At 40.7% G+C, this 16,220-nt stretch overlaps 1 protein-coding gene across 1 annotated transcript in view; it reads right to left on the reverse strand.

Moving 5' to 3' along the window:
* The window catches only part of LOC140732165 (E3 ubiquitin-protein ligase HECW1-like), a 453,787-nt gene that overhangs the window by 210,187 nt on the left and 227,380 nt on the right, over positions 1–16,220 (reverse strand). The window contains 1 exon segment of the mRNA XM_073054406.1: positions 1,988–2,060. Within this exon segment, the coding sequence (XP_072910507.1) occupies positions 1,988–2,060 (73 nt within the window).

The raw sequence follows: 16,220 nt of genomic DNA on the forward strand, positions 1-16,220 counted from the left end.
ATTGGCAACGAGGTGAAAAGACCTTGCAGTCTTACCAGGCGACAGGATTTCCTCGATATGTAATGTAACCTTAGATGCTTCATTGCATAGTCTACAATTCATTCGCAACCATCAGCAGCAGATGATGAATGCAAGGCTTCATTTCATTAAGAAATCTGTTGCTTATAACCCCTCCTACTTTATCATCAACTTAGTTTCTCAATGCATCTGGTTAAAAACATTCTCACCATAAACACACATTTTAATGACCTCACACTCTGTTACTCCTTTTAGTTCTGAACCTCCCAAATTTCCAATCTGCTGAATACAATCCCATGGTTCAGCTCTTCCTCCATTGTGATATACCATTGGTGATTTGTTTCCATACTCAGTAATTCTACCTTTAAATCCCTTCTACTCTCTATCCCTTTCTCCTCTTCAAAAGCTCCTTTCAACCAGTATTTCAACAAGCTTTGACCATCAATGGTGGGAGTGAGATTTGGAAATGGGAGTGGGGCCAGCAGGGAACATTCTGCAAGCCTGAGATCGCAGGGTAATCAGGCACTTGGCAAGGGTGTATCAAGAGAAGAGAGCATTTAACAGAGTGGCCAAGCTGTGAGGCAGACAGTGGATTGCTTCAGGCTTTAGCCCAAGAGACTTTAGCATTAGAGGCAGAGGCTAAGACAAGTTTCTTTCTCTCTTTGTCCATTAGTGCCCAGCTAGTGCAGTGAGGATGGGGCCAGGGTCAGTGGTGTGTTCTTCATGTCAGGTGTAGGAATTCTCCAGACTCTGTGAGGTGCATCCAGGGGCAGCTCCTTGCAGACTGTGTTAGGGACTGGAGCTTCAGGTGGATGACCCACGACTCATTCAGAAGAATGAAGGGAAGATAGACAAGACCAGGTAGCTGGGTGACTGTCAGAAGAGGGAAAGGGAATAGACAGATGGTGTAGAGTATGCCTGTGGCCATTCCCCTCTATAATAAGTATACCACATTAGAATGGTTGGGAAAGGTGGTCAAAACCTACCAGAGGAAAGCCACGGTGACTAGGTCCCTAGCACTGAGTCTGGATCTGTGGCTGAGAAGGGAAGGGGGAAGAAACAGTGGTGACAGGGGATTCTATAGTTCGGAAAGCAGACTGGAGATTCTGTGGCCAGAAGTTGTGTTACATATTAGTACCAACGACATAGGTAAGAAAGGGGATTAGGTCCTGAAGAGAGAATATAGTAAGCCAGGTAAGAAGCTGAAAAGAAGGACCTCAAGGGTAGTGATCTTTAGTGTTTGCTGGCTGCACCACTTGGCTGAGGAATTGGTGTAGGAGACTGAGTTTCAGATTTATGGATCACTGTGATCTCTGCTGGGGAAGGTATGACCTGTACAAAAAGGACGAATTACACTTGAATTTGAGGGGGACCAATATCCATGTGGGCATATTTGTTGGGACTGTTGGGGAGGGTTTAAACTAGCTTGGCAGGGGGATGAGAATCAGAGTGACATGTCAGAAGATGGGGCAATTGGTGTACAAGTAGAGGAAGCACGTAGAGGGTCTGTGAGGAAGGATAGGCAGTTGATAGTGTAAAATTGCAGTCAGTGGGATGGGTTGAAGTGAGTCTATTTTAATGTAAGAAATATCAGGAACAAGGGAGATGAATTTAGAGCATGAGTCAGGACACGGAAAGACAACATTCCAGGGAAACCTGACTGTACAGATACAGATTTCGATTGCCTGTTGAAGGCAGAGGGAGGCAGAACATGGAGAATATTCTGCCAGGAGGTCAGTGACCAGTGGTGCTTCAGAGGTCTGTTCTGGGACCCCTACCCTTTGAGATTTTTATAAATTACTTGGATGAGAAAGTGGGTGGGTTAGTAATTTTGTAGATGATATGAAGGTTGGTGGAGTAGGTTAAAAGATTTGCTCAACACTGTGGGCTGATGGGCCTATACACTATGTTCTATCATTCCAAAATTACTGGTATGGTGAGGTTGATGCTCTTTAAAAGGCCACCATACCTGACAACGTAAAGCTGATCAGTCTCCGATTTCCCTGGCCTTGAGCACCTTCATTGGAAATAGTTTTAAAAATCTGTTAGGAAGAAGAAAAATATTCAATATTGAGTTTCTTCCTCAAAGGACCAAAGCACAGAAAGTTACAAAATACAAACAGATACTAAAATTGACAAAATTTATTTGTGTATCCTCTCTCATCACATTGGCGAAGTGTAACACAAAATGCTCAATAGGTACATTTAATGTCAGGGAAATGTACTAATGTAAAGATCTCCTCCAGACATCACGTTTACAAATGAACTAAAACTGTTCATGTCAAGGAGTATCTGAACAGAAATAGAACCAATACTTAAGCATGCAAATTTTTGTTTAACCCTTTGAATCTTGTACTTACATCACTGCAGAGTGAAAAGATCAGAATAATCCTCACGGCTATCTCCTCAAGAACAAACTTACTTTCAATGATAAGGACACATTAAGGGGCCATGGGGCACTGGAGAAAAATGTCAATATGACTCCGGTTTTCAAAATAATGATAATTAGACAATGGGTTTAGGGGCTAGAGTACGTAAAACAAATCTTATAAACTTGAAACAAACATTAATTTATATTGAACCTGTCAAAAATACTCAGAGACAGTTCTCAAAATGTGCCATGATAGTCAACCCCACAGCTGGGACGACTGGAGAGGTGAACCGAAGTTAGGTTGCCATGGTAGTGTAATGGTTATCGCGACACTATTACAGCTTGGGGTGTTTCGGAGTTCAGTTCCAGAGTTGTTCTGAACACCCTCCGCATGGAATGTGTGGGTTTATCCTGTGTGCTCTGGTTTCGTCTCACAGACTGGTAGGTTAATGGGTCATTGTAAATTGTTCTGTGCTGAGATTAGGGTTAATCAGGGCTGTGGGATTGCTGGGGCAGCTTGGCTCAAGGGGCCACAGGGCCTTGCTGTATCACTAAATAAAAATCGGGAGCCATAAAATAGTGCTTTGAAGGGCTTTTAAGGAAAACTGGTGAAATGGAAAGCAAACACGTGAAAATCTGCAGATTTTGCGTGTGTTGTTGTTTGAAATGGAAAGATTTGGGTATAACAGCCAGGCTACTGCAAACTCTGCAGTCAATGTGGACTGAATTGAGGAGGGGCAGATGAGGTAGTGAGAAGGTAGGCTGAAGGAGATAGGTTTGGTAAGATGATTCAGTAATTTCAAGTATACTACGCAGGTTTTCAACTTGAGACAGTAATGGATAAGGAGCATGTGCAGATTTGATAGAGGTTTACAAAAGTCTGAGGGGTATAGATAGGGTTAGTGCCAGCAGGCTTTTCCCACTGAGGCTGGATGAAACTAGAACTAGATACCATAGGTTAAGGGTGGAATGTGAAATATTTAAGGGGAACCTGAGGGGGAAATCTCTTCACTCAGAGGGTAGTGTGAGTTTGGAACGAACTACAAGAGGAAGTATTGGGTGCAGGTTTAATTTCAGCATTGAAGGTAAGTTTACATAGAGGGGCTTGGAGGGCAATGGTCCAGGTGTGGGCCAACAGGATGAGATAAAGTAACAGTACAGCACAAACAGGATGGGCTGAAGGGACTGCTCTGTGCTATAGTGCTCCATGACTTTAGTTCAATGAGGATAGAGATATTTGCTACCGAGACCAGGATCCATTGGATAAATAGAAAGTTATGGAGGAGGAAGCTGTACAACATTCTTCTCCTTTAATGTAGTTAAAGTGAAATAGACTGTTAGAAAAGGTGTTGTAATTTTGGCATGTTTAAAATTGAACTAGATCGACACCCATTGAAAATATGGATTTAGTGTCATCAATATTATCAGGGTGATCAGGGAAGGAAATTACTATTTGCTGAAGTTACATCTCAGCCAATGATACAGGTGGGAAGTCCTCAAGTGACCTGGACTCCACAAGGTACATGAATGATTGTGGCCTTCTAATCTTGTTTTTTTAAAATGATCTCTTTATGTAAGGACTGCAAAAGCTTCACAAAGCAAAGTTAGCCCTACAACATTGATCATATCATAGTGACTTGACCTTTATGATTCACAACAAATAATTGTTTTTCAAAATACAATTGACAATTCCAAGATTCATGTACACTTTTGGAAAATGAGAAAAGATGTGTGGGACACAACATATTATTTCAAAATGCATTGAAATCTCTACTCATGCCTTTGCAGAGGACAAAGCCTTTAAAAGAATATGAAGATTTTATCTATAGTTTCACATTTCACACAGAAACAATAGACTGTCCTGAGTGTTAAATGTTATTGATGAGTCTAGATGTAGTTGGAGGATATGTCCAGTAAGTGTCACTGTTGAACAACCTAAATCTTCAGTCAGTCCATAACCATGTTGACATTGAATGAAACAAAGATGAGCAATTGGAGCAAATACAAGTGTAAATTAATTGCCATTATTTGCCCTTTTCACCTTCTTTTCTCAACATCCTGCTGGTTCATTTTTCTTTTTGGTCTTTCTGTCCCAATAAATCATCAATAAAACAGAGTCAGAATCACCGAAAGCATGAGATGTACTCAGTGAGTCCACATATTATTAACACACGAGTTTCTGCAGATGCTGGAAATCCAGAGTAACACACAGAAAGTGCTGGAGGAACTCAGCTGGTCATGCAGCATCTATGGAGAGGAATAAACAGTCAACATTTTGGGCTGAGTCCTCTTGAGGGGTCTCAGCCCAGAACATTGACTTGTTTATTCTTCTCAATGGATGCTGAATGATCTGCTGAGTTCCTCTAGCATTTTGTGTGTGTGCTTCAGTGGGTGGGAGAGAGAAACTGAATTAATAATATATATCAATGTCTTTTCAGACTGGTCATTGAGATGAAATACTCAAGGCAATAAATTTCAACTCCAAAACTATTGCACTGCGTTTAAAAATACTGTGCTAAGCAATGGAGCTCCAATGCCAGGAGTGAAGGAAAAGGTAATAATGCAGATCTAAGACAGTTAATGCTGCTGTTCCTGCACTGTTTCAGAAATCCAGGTTCACTGGATGCTGTCTGTGATCCTGTAACTGAATGGATTTTCTCCGGAAACTCAAGTTTTCTTCCACATCTTAAAGGCAAGTTAAGTTACCTACTGTAAGTTGCCCCTAGTGTAGGTTAGTGGCAGGAGATTCAGGAAGGCAACTGAATGGGAATGCTCTGGTGTGGACACTGTGAGCTGGATAATCTCTTTCTGCTTTGAAACAACATGTGTTGCAAGAAAAATATGAGATAGAGGATAGGATTAGGCTCCTCGGCTGGCTCAGACACAACAGCAGAGAATGGTCTCTACCTGTATCGCATATTTTCTATGATTCTGTTGTAATTTTTCTTATCTAGAAACCTTCTCTCTGTATCCACTCTGAAAACGTAATTTTAAAGACCTCTTTTAGGTCCTCCCTCAACCATTTTCTCTTTAGAGAAAACAAACTATTATATTAACCTGTCCTGCTATACATTCCCTCTCATTTCCGGATTTATCCTGGAAAAACATCCCTGCTGTGCTCTTTCATTCTCTTCAGAACACAGTGAACAAAGCAGTGTTGCAGCGCTCTGTGTGGTCTAATCAAGGTGCAATACCCACTCAGCAGAATCCCCTGCTTTTCAATTCCATCCAACTGAAAATAAACTCTGCTTGCTTTGCTTTTCTCAATAGCTTTGTTAATCTGTGGCATCACCTTTAGTGATCAATGTAGTTGTACTCTGAGATCTCTATGTCCCTCTACCCTTTAAAAGTAATAGTGACCACACATACACTACTCTATGTTGAGCTTCACTGGTCAATTGTCCCTTCTGTGCTTATTCCATATCCTCCTGGAATTTAGTGTAATTCTGTTTAGTACAGACAATCTCCTCTCTGGATTTGATATCATCTGCATATTTAGGGATCCTGCTTTTGTTTCCAGAGCCTGTTATCATCAATATAAACTTTTCTCACTGTTACCATCAGGTAGGAGGTACAGAAGCCTGAAGGCACACACTCAGCAATTCAGGAACAGCTTCTTCCTCTCTGCCATCCGATTCCTGAGTGGACTTTGAAGCTTTGGACACTACCTTACTTTTTAAATATGCAGTATTTCTGTTTTTGCACATTTTTAAATAATCTATTCAATATGTGTAATTTACTTGTTTATTTATTATTATGTTTTATTTTACTTATTATTAGTATTTTTTCTGTCTCTCCTAGATAATGTATTGCATTGAACTGCAGCTGCTAAGTTAACAAATTTCATATCACATGCCAGTGATAATAAACCTGATTCTGATTCTGAAGAGCAGACAAATGCAGAATGTTTCAGGTCTAAGAGTAAACAGAAGAGTTGTTTTCTCTATGCAAACCATCTTGACCTTCCTCCCCATCCCCACACTGACCTACTGACCCCAGCCTCCACTGACAGGATGGAGAGGAACAGCACCTCATATTCTGCTTGAATACTCTACAACACATTGTTTCAAAGACTGAATTCTCCAATTTCATGTAACCCACGTTCCCTTCTGTTTCTTCATCTGAGCGCCCAATCCACACTGCTTCTCCTGTCCTCCCTTCTTTTCACAATCTCCCCCAGCCTCTCCTTTCCCTTTTCCCTTCCCATCCCTCCACCCCATTTCCATCTGCCTGTCACCCACACACTCTACCCACTTGGTCCCCAAAGCCCACCTTTCACCTTTCAACCAACAGCACTCCTATATCTGGTTCCACTGACCAGTTTCCTTTCTTTTCAGATTCAAGAATGCCCCCTCCCTACTTGGCTCCATCTTAACCTCTCCTCAACCTGGATCCACCTAACAGATGCCAACCCCTGCATTGCCACTCCCACACAACTCTTTATACCTCTTTAAGTTTCAAGAAGCCAGTCATGGCACACATTAACTCCAGCTTCCCAGACAACCTCAACCCACTGCAATTTGCCTATGGTCAAAGCAAGTCCACATCCTCTGGCCCTACACTCACCTCTGAGAATAAAGACAATTACGTCAGCCTACTATTCATTGATTACATTCCGGTCCTCAAAACCATAATTCCAAGCAAACTCATCTCCAAACTTCAATACCGTTAGACTCAACATCTCTCTTTGCAACTTGATCCTTGACTTCCTGGCCAACAGATTGCAACCGATAAGGATAGGCAGTGGCACCTCTGCCAAGATAATCCTTAATACCGGTGCCACGCTAGGCTGCATCTTCGAGCCTCCCCTCTACTCCCTGTACACTTGGGACTGCTTCCCCTGTTCTGGTTTAACTCATTCTACAAGTTTGCTGATGCCACCACTGGTAGTGGGCCAAATCTCAAATAACACTGAGTCCGAGCACAAGAAGGGAAGTGGAGCTCAGTGGCATGGTGTCATGACAATAACCGTTCTTCAAAGCCAGCAAGTGTAAAGAGCTGCTGAGTTCAATGAGCAAGGTGGGGTGAGTGCAAACTATCCTGTTAATGTCGATGGTGCTGAGGGGGAGAAGGCTAAGAGTTTCAAGTTCTTAGGAGTGAGTGTGGTGAACTACATATACCTGTCTGGACACGCCCCCTGATGACTGCTCCTGTGGCTCCTCCCACAGACCCCAGTATAAAGGCGATTGAGGTCTGAGCCCGGCCCTCATTCTCCAGGATGTAGTATGGTGGTCAACTACTGCTTGTTCCTTCTTCCAGTCAATAAAAGCCGATACCTCGCCTTTACGTCTCAGAGAGAGTTATTGATGGTGCATCAGTGAGCATCACAAGTTGTCCATCTTGGTCCAACAATGTAGACACCATGGCCAGGAAACTCTAGCTTTTATGTCTAGCTTTGAGGTCCTGTAGGTTTTAAACACTTAGGACATGATTGAAGTATAAAATGACAACTGTTTTTGCAAATGAGAACACTGCTAAAATTAAAAAAGAAATGCTGCAAACACAAAGGAAGCCAGTTACTGTCTGTGGAAAGCAGGACTGTAGTGTCAGGTTAATAGCCTTTTATCAAAACAGGGAAATGTTAGGACTTAACAGATCTTAAAAGGTGCAGAGTTTGGAAAATGATAGGGCCATTCTATAATGGCTAAACACAATATGCTGTCATTGCATTATACCACCTTACTACTATTAATACACTGATAATTGAGGATACATTTATAGGCAAATATATTTAACTTCCTGCTCACATAACAGTCTCCTCCACACTGAGATGATTAAACATAGATTCTGTGATTGCTTTGCAAAACACAAGTTGACCTTCCCCCCCCCCCCCCATGCCTGTCACTTTAATTTTTTACGCTTCTCCTATTCTATCCTTGATGTCCCATTCGCTCTCACAAGCTGAATGGAAGTTTGAGCAACAGCTCTTCACCTTTTGATCATGCAATGATGGGTTAATGCCAAATTCACTAATCTCATTCTTTCAAACAGTGTGTATTTCTAATTATGTGTCCTCCAGACCTAAGCTCTGTTACTTGTCCCATTAGTTTTTCTCCTCTTAGGCAGTCCCTTAGGCTCAAGGGTAGCTTGCTTCCACTCCATATGTGGTTACTAAGGTGATGGATGAGGCCGTTAGGGGACTTGCAGACTGATAATGGTGGACACTGTTGGATTCAACAGTTTAATTCTTTGATTAGACTGTTTAATTGCTATTTTCTTTTCAGTTTAACAATTAATTATTTGTTTGCATTTTAAGTATTTCTTATAGGCATATAACTGTTTAATATGACTCTAGTGGCTATACAAAGTGTTATTCTGGAAAGCTCTGGAAGTGTCTTTGTTCTGCATTATTTGAATAAGTGCTTTCTTATTGTTTATCTTGGTACTGAAGTATTTGAATAGTGGCTTTTTAATTGTTAATTCTTATCTATAAATTTGAATGGGATTATCTTTATATCTGTGGTATTAACATAGCTGTTCCATGCTTGATGCCACCTTAGCATCTAAGTCTCTTGTCTATAAGCCTTCTGCTACTAATTTTTACTCCTGTTTTCTTTGTTCTATCAACACTTCAAGTCAAGTCACTTTTAATACAAAAATTGGGAAGCAACAGGATTTGTGCCTCTTTCCTGACTTCTGAAAGAACACCAGAATCCAAAATGGTGTAGTCAGTGAAGATTTAGGAGTTGGAACAATCAGACAATGTGCAATTTATGGTGCCTAAACAAAAGGGGTAAGAACTTCCCAGTTCCTCTGTTTTCTGAGAGAGAAAAAGTTCTGCCTTCAAATATCAGATGGAAATTAGAATTGAGGACTGCTGCATTGCTAATTAAAAAGAAAAACAGATGTGCAAGTATTGGTTGCAATCTATTTGGTTGTAACCTACTTGATTACAATCTATTTGGTCACACAATGATCTATTTTGATAGCTGGTAAAAAAAATAATCTATTTAGCTGTAATCAATTTGATTGCTATCTATTTGGCACTGGATCAATCTACAGCTATTGGATCAACCTATTCAGTTGCAATCTATTTGGTTGCTGGATCAATCTGTTTGGATAGAATCTATTAATATTTTGAGATTGCGGTCAAAATTTGGATAAAATGCACATATGAATTAAGATTGAATCAAAACAATGGCAAATGTCATGAAACCTTCTAAGACCTCTTACCCGAATTAAACATCTCAGTTTTATAAAATTAATGAAAAAAGTCCAGACAAAAAACAATGTTAAGTTTATTTAGAAAAAGAAGGCATGCATTAAGATCCAGAAAAAGGCTGCTGCCAATTTAGTGGAGGTAAGACGGCGTGGCCCGTTTGAATGTGTGAGTGATTGAAAGAGTGAAGGGATGAGCAAAGTCTGATACTAATTGAAGGAAATGTGAAACTTGCGATAAGCTACAAAAGCAGCATGATAGAGACGGTAAAAAGTCTAAAGAGCTAATCTTCGCATAAAGCAAACAAGCAAGAGAACAACACGGGAATTCGATTGAAGGGCATTGTGCAGAGCTCAGAGGCAAACTCAACCAAAATGGAAAAGTCCAGTCGCGACTGCAAATGGGTGGATCTGTTAGTGACGCTAGTGTTGGTGCTCCACCCTGGGAAACACTTTCTCTTTAGTTGACTTGTATTTCAGTATTTGAATAATAGCTTTCTAATTGATTAATTCTTACCTATAAATTTGAAAGTAATATTCCTTATCTCTATGGTATTAAATTGGCTGCTGTGTTCTGGGGCACCATCTTAGCAGCTTAGTCTCTTGTCTTTAGGCCTTCTGCTACTAGCTTCTACTCTTGTTTCCTTAGCTCTATCAACACTTAATAAAACAAGTGTTTTGTGCCTCTGTCCTGACTTCTGAAAGAACGTTGAATGAAAACACCAGAATCCAACAACACTGACGTTGGTACACTTATCCCGCAGTTGATATAGAGGATTTTACAACAGCTGCATTTTTGGTATCTCTACCATGCACTGAGGTGCCTCCTGTAGATAGTACATGTGTTAGAAGGTAAACAATCACAACTGAGTCTTGATCTTCAAACGGAGCTTTCCTCAGCTGGCCAAAAGCTGTGCAGGCACACTGATCTTCAATGAGAACAGACAAACTCCTAAACGCTCGTATCACCAGGCTCAAGGACCATTTCTATCCCGGTGTTATAAGACTAATGAATGGTCCTCTTGTAAAATAAGATGGACTCTTGACCTCACAGTTTACTTAGTCACCTTATTGTCTTCCTGCACTGCACTCTCTTTGTGAATGAAGCACTACATTTACATTTTATGTCCTGTTATTGCTGTTCCCCTATACTACCTCAATGTGGATGTGACGAAATGAACTCTATAGATAGCATTCAAAGCAAATGGTTCACTGTACCTCTGTACACGTGACAATAATGAACAAATTACCAATTACTAATACCAGTCATCTCTCCTTTACCCTTTTAGTCCTGATGTGTGGTCACAACTGGAAACGTTAGCTATTCTCATTGTTACTGTTGAGGAGGTACAGAAGCCTGAAGGCACACATACAGCGATTCCGGAACAGCTTCTTCCCTTCTGCCATCTGATTTCCAAATAGACTTTGAAGCCATGAACACTACCTCACTTTCTTTTCTTGTTTCTGTTTTTGCACTATTTTAATTTAACTATTTAATATATATTTATATAGTTTCTGTAATTGTTGTTTTCTCTATATTTATCATGCATTGCACTGTACTGCTGCTGCTAAGTTAACAAATTTCAGGACGTATGATGGTGATATTAAACCTGATTATATTCATTTGCCTTCACAAATGCTGCCTTGACCTGTTGAGTCTCTCCAGCAGCTTGATATTTAGGTTATTTGTACGATACTTTGCATTAACACACATAAATTCCAAGACCATGCCAGTCTGTTTTGCTTTATACTTCTATGTAGGTCTTCATTTTTCTTCAATATCCATCATTTTGCTATTTGTCCTTCCTAATTTTCAATGTACCCTGTCTCTCTTCCCAGCAACAATGTATTAGTTCTACTTGTTTAAATCTGTCAAATCAACCATGGATCAGTTATTAAAAAAATAAAGCAATAAATTTCAATGTTATTGAATGTCACAGAAGTATTTAAACTAAAGACCTTCTTCATCAATATGACTTTGCTAACCTGCCTCAACATAGTGAGGAAAGTGTGCCTTCTGTTTAAAATATATTTAATCAGCCGCTGATATTTTGTATTTAACAGAGAAAATAAACTAATTGGAAACTGATGTCAAAAAATTTGGAAGTACTGTAATATAAATAATTCAACCAGCTCATTAACTGTCTACCACATCCTAGTTCCTGCTGTTAAATGTCAGGGGCCTTGTTCTGTTGAATGGAGACACTAGTTTGAATTCCACCACTGATGGGGATTTTAGATTCAAGAAACCAAATATATCTGGAATACAAAGTTGCTCCTAGTGAATATGATCAGTAGACCATCTAGTTCAGTAATTTCCTTCAGAAAAGGAAATGGCTGTCCTTACTTTTCTGACATAAGACTCCCAGACCCTCAGTTAATATGGCTGGCCTTGAATTGTACTCTGAAATTATGTAGCAAGCCAAGCAGTCCAAAAGCAATAAATGCAGGCCTACTCACTGACACTCACACATCATGGACTGAATAAAAATAGGCTAGGTGTTTATTTTTTTGCTTCCTAATAAGAAAGGTCTCTGCTTAAATTACTTTAAGGCCATTTGATGCATGCTCCTTAAATATGCTGGAGGAGGTGTCATGACACTGACTCAGTCTGGGAATTGATCCCTTTGTACAACTCCAGGCCTTGATCCCAAAGTGTGATCTATCTGATTGCAAGTACCAAGTTCTAAAATCACAGACATGATCACAAGAAAATGAAGAAAAAGAAATAAATAGAATTACATTTTATTGATAAAATGTTATTATTAAAAATAAATAAAAAAATAACTGGAGATGGGGAAAATCTTCATAAAGCAATCCTTTCCCTGGAGTTCAGGAGAATGAGGGGGGATCTCATAGAAACATTCCAAATGTTAAAACGCCTGTACAGATTAGATATGGCAAAGTTATTTCCCATGGTAGGGGAGTCTAGGACAAGATCACACGACTTCAGGATTGAAGTACGTCCATTTAGAACTGAGATGTGGAGAAATTACTTTAGTCAGAAGGTGGCAAATCTGTGTAATTTGTTCCCACGAGCAGTTGTGGAGGCCAAGTCATTGGGTGTATTTTAGGCAGATATAGATAGGTTCTTGATTAGCCAGGACATCAAAAGGTATGGGGTGAAGGCAGAGGAGTGAGGATGACTGGGAGAATTGGATCAGTCCATGATTGAATGGCGGAGCAGATTTGATGGGCCAAATGGCCTGCTTCTGCTCCTATATCTTATGGTCTCATACTGTATAATAGTCTTCCAACATTGAGGTAGAAACTGCCCCTGAGCCTGGTGGTATGTGCTGTCAGGCTTTTGAGTCTCTGCCTGATGGAAGAAGGGAGAAGAGAGAATGTGGCTGGAGTCTTTGATTATGCTGGATGTGTTACTCAGGCAGTGAGAAGTATGGACAGAGTCCAAGGAGGGGAACAATGGGAAATGTTCCTGTCTGTATGTGCCTATATACACCGAAATTCATTTCCAACGTGTACCAGCTTAAGTATTTTATTTATTTAGTGGTGAGTTGGCCCTTTGGCTCTTCAAACCCTGCTGTCCCAGCATCCCCAGCAACCCCAATTAACCCTGACCTAATCACGGGACAATTTACAATGACCAACTAACCTGCCTGGTACGTATTCGGACTGTGGGGAAAAGCCACACATTCCACGGGGAGGACACACAGAGACTCCATATGGATGGTGCCGATATCAAACTCCGAGCTGAAATAGCATCGCGCTAACCACTATTAACGAGACATGGTCTTTTCCACAGGGATCCAAACTCAGAACAGACATATGTCAAGAAGGACTGAGATGCCCAACAGTTTTTTCAATCTTACTCACTGAATGCTGCACCTTACCTGCAACAAAGCTGCCATTACCCTGTACTTCAGCTCACTGGAATGGAGCCTGTGTACAGGACAAAGGTGATTGTTGGATCTTCATCGACATTACTCAAAGTCACTCTGACCTCAGTCATTGAACTGCACTTTGCTCCAAAACCAAACAGAAAGTCATTGCTGAATCGTTCATTGGCGTTGTGGAGAATGGGGCTCCAATTAATAACCACAAAACAAAGGTCTTCTACCAACCAACTGCTGCAATATAATCCGGTCCTCAAACAACAAACATTTACATCAAGAGCCTGGGAAACATGCACCTTTTCCTCATATTTTGGGTGTTCCTTCTCAGTGAAGATCAATTCACATTCTGTGCTCTACACACCCTTTGGCCAGCTGAGGAAAAGTGTGTTTGAAGATCAAGACTCACAACTGAGCTCTGAGCTTGATCGCTTACCTTCGAACACATGTACCATCACTGAGGCGGCACCTCAGTGCACGGTAGAGATATCACCAATGCAGCTTTTGTAAAATCCTCAGAATCAACAGGCAGAATAAGTGAACCAACATCATTGTCCACCATTAGCAGAGTCAGTGTGCCTCCTATCAGCCACCTTAGTAACAACAGTTTGGACTGGGAGCAAGTTATTCTCAAGCCCAAGAGGAGGAAACTAATGGGACAAGTAAAGTAACAAAGCATAGGTCTGCAGGAGGCATACAGTACACACTGTTGGAAAGAACAGAAAAGAATGGCTTATGACCTGAGATTAGTGAATTCAGTGTCGACTCTGTAATCAAAAGGTGAAGAGCTGTTGCTCAAATTTCCATTCAGCTTGTGAGAGAGTAAAAAATAAAGTGACAAGCACTAGAGGGTCAACTTGTGTTCTGCAAAGCAATCATTGAATCTATGTTTAATCGGCCCAGCGCGGAGGAGACTGCCATGTGAGCATCATATAAAATATATTTTCATGTAAGTTTATCCTTAATTAGCACTGTATTAATAGTATAAGGTGGTATAATGCAATGACAGCATATTGTATTTAGTCATTATAGAATGGCCCTATCATGTACCAAACTCTGCACCTTTAAGATCTGTTAAGTCCTAACATTTCCCTGTTTTGATAAAAGGCTATTAACCTGACACTACAGCCCTGTTTTCCACAGGCATTAACTGGCTTCCTTTGTGTTTGCAGCATTTCTTTTTTAACTTTAGCAGTGTTCTCATTTGCAAAAGCAATCATCACTTTATACATCAATCATGTTCTGGCACTTGAATGTTTAAAACCTACAGGACCTCTAAAACTAGATTACACCATTGAAATGTTCCCTTTACATTCAGAGTTAGCTTTTCATTGGGGTCCCGGCAGCACTTGATAAAAGCCCAGATTCACAGGTGAAAGTGCTTACCAGTAGAATTAGATTTTCCAGTCTGGAAGTAAACAGCGCTTTCATCAGACAGTTTCAGAGCAGAAACTAAACATTTTAAATGAACTTTAGTTTAGCCCAAAGAACAACTTAAATGACACAAAAAGCCAATGGAAAACACTCTTTCTGACCTCTGGTTCTAGATTCCCTGGACAAGGGAAACATCCTCCCTTTATCATATATTGAGTCCTGAAAATTAAGTGGGTTCTCCTGTCTTCTACACACAAAAGAATACAGTGTCAAATTGCTCAGTCTCCATACAGAACACATCTATCCTCAGTCTACTGAGGAAAAGAGGTAGAGGAAGACAGTTAAGTTCCTCTTCTCAGAAAAATTACAGGGAACGGACAGTTAAAATTGAGTGACTTACTGACATCAGTCATACAGCAAAGAAACAGGATCTTCAACCCATCAAATACATACTGACCATCATGTACCCATTTACATCAATCCTACACTAATCCCGTTTTATTCTCCTTATATTCTCATCAATTAGAAACAGGCCCTTCGGCCCACAATGCTGTGCCAAACATGTACTTACTTTAGAAATTACCTAAGGTTACCAATAGCCCTCTATTTTTCTAAGCTCTGTGTAACGATCCAGGAATCTCTTAAAAGACCCTATTGTATCCGCCTCCACCACCGTTGCCAGCAGCCCATTCCACACACTCACCACTCTCTGCATAAAAAACTTACCCCTGACATCTTCTCTGTACCTACTTTCAAGCACCTTAAAACAGTGCCCTCCCAGAATTACCCCAGATTCTACAACTCACCTACCCATCTGGGGCAGTCTCCAGTGGCAATTATCCTGCCAACTTCATAGCTTTGGGATGTGAGAGGAAATCCATGTGGCCACAGGGAGAATATTCAAAATCCATATTGACAGCACCTGAGCTTGTCACACCTTGAACTGGCCACCAGAGGGAGGCAGAGATGAGAAAGCCAACCCTTTCCTGCCCACCTGCCAATCAGGCTAATTCATTGTTATCACCTGTGCCTTGTTTATAGCCGGATATGAGTTCCTTGTCCCCAGTTTCTTTGCTCAGTATGAGTGCTGTTTTTTGTAAGTGAGGCATTGATTCTGTTTGTATGATCTCTAATTTCTGAAACTCTAGTTCATGGTTTTATTTTGGATTTTGACTTTCCCTGCACCTTGCCTGCTAAGGAATCCAGTAAAATCTTGTTGGATTTTTTCCCTTTAACTTTGAGTGACTTTTCTCTGCAATTGAGTTCACTGGTATTCAATGAGAGGGAAGATAAAACTGAAGCAGTTAGCTCGTCAGCTGTGACAGAGTGTAAGACTGAACCTACTAGCAGTTCTACTAGCTGTGACATGTTGTGGTTGTAGAGCCCCAGTCCGCACTTAACTGTGCCTGATTTGTTGTCTCAGGCACGTCAGATTTTTCACAGCCTTC

The sequence above is a fragment of the Hemitrygon akajei genome, chromosome 8, assembly GCF_048418815.1.
Source record: "Hemitrygon akajei chromosome 8, sHemAka1.3, whole genome shotgun sequence".
NCBI lineage: Eukaryota > Metazoa > Chordata > Chondrichthyes > Myliobatiformes > Dasyatidae > Hemitrygon > Hemitrygon akajei.